This window comes from Tachysurus fulvidraco, chromosome 2 (assembly GCF_022655615.1).
Source record: "Tachysurus fulvidraco isolate hzauxx_2018 chromosome 2, HZAU_PFXX_2.0, whole genome shotgun sequence".
In the NCBI taxonomy this organism is placed as follows: Eukaryota; Metazoa; Chordata; class Actinopteri; order Siluriformes; family Bagridae; genus Tachysurus; species Tachysurus fulvidraco.
Window position 1 is genome coordinate 28,059,826 of NC_062519.1, and position 6,000 is coordinate 28,065,825.

General features: G+C 40.9%; 1 protein-coding gene across 4 annotated transcripts in view; it reads right to left on the minus strand.

Moving 5' to 3' along the window:
* Window positions 1–5,840, minus strand: part of tle2a (TLE family member 2, transcriptional corepressor a) — a 30,826-nt gene extending 24,986 nt beyond the window's left edge. For all 4 annotated transcript variants that reach the window (XM_027169665.2, XM_047806510.1, XM_027169666.2 and 1 more), the window contains exon 1: window positions 4,790–5,840. In XM_027169665.2, coding sequence (XP_027025466.1) covers window positions 4,790–4,813 — 24 coding nt within the window. In that variant the 5' untranslated portion in view covers window positions 4,814–5,840. The remainder of the gene's footprint in view (window positions 1–4,789) is intronic.
* Window positions 5,841–6,000: the final 160 nt, after the last annotated feature.

A 6,000-nucleotide genomic window follows, 5' to 3' on the forward strand; every position in this document is an offset into this window, starting at 1 on the left:
TAATAATTTGGGTGTATGATTTTCGATACTGAGAAAAGAACACAAAACCCTGTTAATCAACATTCTCAAATTACTACATTTATTTCAGCACAACAGATTACCGACATCGTCTAATACGCACGTTAGCTCAAAGTAAACATGGACAATTCTATGGGCTCCACAAAGCTGCAAGATCTGCAGTTGCATTTTACAGCACTGGAGCAGGGACTATACATTTAACACAAATTTTTTGGACATAGCTGAAGTTCATATTTATTCTGAAGTTTTCCCTACGTTTTCTTCCAGCACAGCTTACTGATGGACTGTCTACAACTTCAGGTGATTGCCAGCACTCTTAAAAGAAATGTAGTTTTCTGGCTTTTTATGCATTAATGAAAAATTTGCATAATAACAGAGGACTCAAAATCCCACTGTAAGTGCAATGCAAAATGCAGTCTGGGAAGTGAGCTGCTCAAATTGAGCAGATTGTTGAGGGTGTCAGAGTGGGAAGTTTTTTTATTTGTTTGTTTGTTTTGTAAAAAAAAAAGGGGGGGGGGGGTGTCCTGAAGGAAAGGGAGCTAGGGGTGCAGGATCTTACTAGAAGGCTGATGCATTGTTCGAGACCATAACGAGCTTCTCTCCAACCCTGCAATTCAATCTGCCATCCAGATGCCTGGACTCAAACAGCTCAGGCCTAGCGGGGAGCATGCGCGCACACACACACACACACACACACACACACACACACCAATTACTCCTCCCATACTAAAGAAAGAATCTGCAAAACAAGGAGATGAAGGCTATTTGATGGCGAGAGCTGGTCACAGAGGGTGGGAGGGAGGGACTGAGAGAAGGAGAGAGACAGGAAGGGTGGGAGGATGACATTTGGCTCTATTCCCTTCTCTCTCTTCATCCTCCCCTTCCCCCCTTTCTGATATTCACTTCCTATTGTGTTCCACAGGTGCAAGCCGACTACTGGAAAAGGACTGGGTACCTTTTAGTAAAAGGCTGCAGAAGTCCGTTTTAATAGCTTTATATAGGCGAGCACTACTGCAGACATGAAGAGCGTCACCGCTATACAATCAATCTTTATGGCTCCGGTTCCATTTCCGTAAAGAAATGTTTGGGTGCCATTTTGGATCAATGCATCTTACAGAGAGCATCATGTACCTGAATGGCTAAAAAGGAAGTTTAGAAAAGCAAACAAACATTCAAGAGGATTCATAGTGAGTGTGAAAGACTGGATCCAATTAACTTAGCCTTTTTTTCCTGAGGACCATCTTGGCCAGTGTGAATGTTTGCATCTATTTATTTTCATTACAGTTCAGGAAACCACATGCTTCATCCCACGGTACAGCCGACATGATGTCAGAAAACATCCGAAGGTCTCAATCCCCTGCACTCGGTCAGGGTAAGGAACTCCACAAAGCCATTCTGGGACATTAATACTTGCCAAATCCACCAGCATAAGCCTCTAAACCTAAATGCAATAATTTGGACTTGGAGAAAGAATTAAAAGTGGTAGAATTTATCTAGAGTCGGGTAAAAGGAAAAAACGTCACCATATTACAAAAGTGTGGCTCACAAACCTATACATACATCCCATGATACTGCTCCTATCTCACAGGGGTAAAAAACTACAGGTATTTTAATTCTGTTAGACATCTGAAGTGATGTGAAATCCAGGAGGTTCGGTCATGGCCATGTTGACCAAGAAAATCTGTCAGCATTCTGGTCCTACTACATTTTGGTACGTTTGTTTTTACTGAAATGATTAAATAGAAGCTTTAAAAAATTATATACAATCTTAAAATGTACAAACCAATTATACAAGTATTCATATTGTACACAAAGACTAGATTTTAAGGGGAATATGTTCTAGTACAAATATACATGTTTCATCCTCTCTCAGCCACAATCTTTATGTATAGGATTTTAGGATTATAGGATCTCTATTAAAACTGTTATTCGTATTTGCATGATAAGTAAGTGACGTGTGTAAAAGTTTAATTACCCTCTGCCCCCCCAAAAAGCTCCAGTTGTTTGCAAGTCATGTTTAACAATGTATTTTTAATCGATAAAATACAAGCTTGTCCACCAAAAAGAGATGCAGCATTCGAACATCACATTCCTGCACCACTGATCTTCCTTTGTCCTGAAGTTGTAAAACCAAAACGCTCTACAAACCATAAGTCCATAGACATAAACATACAGCACCATGTCCCTACATAAAGCGTTTGAAGTTCAAACATCCATAAATCATTCAAATACAGTGTCAACAAGTGACAGTTATTTGCATATTAAAGGACCACCCCAGGAATGTGACCCACGCAGGGTCTTATTTTATTGATCGCAGGCTCCAGCAGCTCACAGCTCCTAGGAATGTCCTCGTAATCGCTCACTTAGACAGAAGGGGGGATGGAATAGCGAGGGGGAAAGTGCCAGGCACCTGTTTCATTAGTGCCACATCTTTTCTCTCCTGTCTCCACAAGCTCGTTATGCAAATTTCCAATGCTGTCAGGATACATTAGCAATGCCGGCCAGCCGGATTGTCAGCTGTGTTAATTGCTCTAGGTGCCTTCCTTTCGAGATATTCTCAAAGGTATTGGTTTTATCCATTCAAGAGATTTTACCAAGCCATATCTTCTGGCAGAACTCACTCGTATACCTGGATACGGTGCTCAAGAATACGTAGCACATTTCATGCAGAAGGGATGACGAGTAGTCATGAGTAAGATGCCCAAAGACACTCGTGTGTGCTGAAAATGAGGTGCTTTCAGAGATGTGGAAAATGGCCAGCAAGACTAGGACTTCAGATGTTCCCAATTCATACCACTAGAGCTTTTGTTCCAATATCAAATCTCGGCTGATTTTTTTCCCCTTCATTATTTCAGTGGACACAGACAACTGATTAGCCTAAAGAGCAACGTGTAATCATTACACATGGGCTTACAGAGGATTCTCACTTCCACCAGCTACCTACTGGAGTCCCTCTGAGAGCTTAAATGTAAACTTTGATGATCAGAAATGGCTCACTTGTCCCTTCCCCTCCTGCAAAGGAGACCCATAATCAGTAACATCTGACCCGACCAAACAAGTCATTCAAGTTCTTCAAAACAGTAAGGCGCATTTATTAACAGCTCCAAAACTGCAGTTTCCGGCTGACACGGTGGAAGTAAACATCATATGCAAATAGACATTTATGTCTTTGACATCAATAACTTCGAGAGAGCAAACGTTTATTAGAAAAAAGAAAGAAAAATCAAATCAATGGATCAACACCATTCTTTAAAGCAAAATAAATAAATGCTTAATCTCGCAACCTGTAGTGGTTGCTTAAATAAAGGTCCAAGCCAAATGATCTCAAATCGCTAACTAACAACTATAAAAACTGTTTGTGCCAATCTTTTCATGGTTTTTCTAGTTTATTGTTGCACCAAAGCACTGGAAAGTCCCTGAATTTAAATCACAGGTTTTATTAATTGGTTATTATGAAAAAGTTTAACATTTACACAGTCGGAGTGAAAGCCGAAAATTTAACAACCAACCAACTTTATGGTTAGACGATAACGTGCCAGTCTCGGGTGTCATCTTATTACCTTCAACAAAATTACTCATTTCTGGAAGCTTAAAAAAATATATTAAATGAAGAAACAGTGATGTTTTTTAAATAAATAAAACGTGTCACTGTTTGCAATTGCTTGGTTGCTTACAGTAAGAATAACTGGTACTTCAGGACATCATTATTAAATATGACACTCTCACATCTTATAGGAATTTATTTTATCCTGGGACTGGTGTACAAGCATTGTGGAGTTTTTCAGTAAATTTGATGATGATTGCAAACCTGATAAACAATGTTTTGCTATGGCATGTTATGGACATAAAAATGGATACTGTATACTGGGGTTAAAAAGGGGAATAAGCTGAATTATTAAAAATCGGCAAACATAACGAGGCCTTAGTTGTTTCTTTCTAAACATAATAAATCTGTGATGGCTGGATGGAGGCCACAGCCCATCCTTTAACTGTGAACTATAGATGGTCAGTTTACTGCAAGGTACGAAACCAAACCTCTGACTTTCCAATTCAAGCTCAGGGATTGAAACCAACCTAAAGTTCTGTCCCTTAGGAAATGAGTGCTGGGGAATTTTGTGCTTGGTGGGTAACAGGAACTGTGAGTGGGGGTGAAGGGTGGTGGTGGGGTGGATGAATACATTAGCTGTACTGAAATCTCAAGAGGCTTCTAATACCTGCATGTTTTCACTGTTTTGACGTCTCAATCCAAATCAACATTGAATTTTCTGAAGGAACGACGCTAACGTAACTCATCCTTATGTAAATTTAATGTGTTAGTAACTTTCAATGGTAAATGTTTCATAAACGCAAGCACGACAAAGGAATAAATGGATATTCTTCGAATCAAATGTGTGAACTCAAGACTGGCTGCATCTTTAATACTCAGTTTAAGGTTGAGAACGCTTCAAGGAAGTCCAGTATAGTCTAGGGATGGTTTTGAGGGGAAAACGGCTAGAGTAGGATTCGACACAGAACCTTAGGACAAACCAAAAAACAGCCAAATGATAAAGGCTACTTCTAAAGGACAATCCCAAGGCCTACTGGGTTTAAAGTTTGGACCCAGGCACTAGTTTAAAGAATGTTTACTAAATCGCAGGGAGTGTGTGTGCGCATGTGTGAATGTTTGTGTATGTCTCTCACGAATAACAAGCTTGAATGGTGTGTAAAGAAACATCCCATTTCCGTTGAGAGATGTATTATTTTATTTCTTAATAAAATTGCTGTAACTTACCGGTGGTCGGTTTTGTGGGAACATGGTGTGTTGTGGTTTTGCGGTGTTCTTCCAGTGTTTTTGTTGCAGAAAACAGAAGAGTGAGTTTGGGGGGGATCTCAGAGCTCACAAGTGCATTTGTCCTCGTTTCAGTGTTGGACTAAAGCTGGACTCATTTCCTCACGCCAACTCTCTTTGTTCTGTTTCTCGCCGAGCCTCAGCACCGTGTGTGTGTATTAGCTCCTTGTGTGTGTATCAGCGGCTGTAATAAAGATGCGTCTGGTCTCCTCTCAGGTAAGCAGATGTTCTCCACACTGATCTGTACTTGGGTCCAAGTCGAAGAATAAAAACTGCAAATAAGAAGTAAGATGGCTTGCAAATCGCGGTGCCACCGAGGAGAAGCCGAGTCTCCGACACTCAGAGCAGCCGCAGGATCTTTTGTCTCGCCCGCTGTCCCGCTCCTTCCCTCCTTCTTTCCTTCTTTTGCTAAAACCACCGCCGCCTTTTCAATGGGACATTTGAGACATCTTTTCTTGTGGGAAACACGCAAATCCCTCCCGCGGCGTGCAAGTGAGGATGAGGAGGGGGGTCTATCTAATCTAAATGATCTCTCTCTCTCTCTCTCTCTCTCTCTCTCTCTCTCTCTCTCTCTCACACACACACACACACACACACACACACACACACACACACACACACACAAGGAGTTGTGTATAAAAAATAAAGCGCACGAGATGAAAACAAGGCCGTGTGACATCCAGTATTTATCACTCTGTTGCAGTTCCACATCCGTAAAACAAGCTTAAAAAGCAACAAAGCTCTCAATCAATAAAAAAACATTCTGATCACTCGAAATGAAAACGCCTTTGTTGTTGTTGTTACGAGACAAAAATAATCGTGTTTTGGATGTTAATCAATTGTTCAAACAGCACGTTTTTAAAACGGCCCGTGCAGGTTACACGTCCCTATTTGCATTTACCAAATTATATATACACATGTACAATTTCAATACAAAATCGGCAGCAGTGGAATTGTTCCCTGATTGAATGAAATCTCCACGTGGGGTTTGACCCAGCCACAATCAACGGTAGAAGATTTAACCAATAGGAGTTCAGGAGCCCCACGTGGGGTGAATCAAGTGTGTTTTGATTGGACGGCGTCATTACTACGGTCCAGGGAAACGTCAATCAGATGCACAAACGACCAACAGTTAACTCTTTCGTTGCACAGAT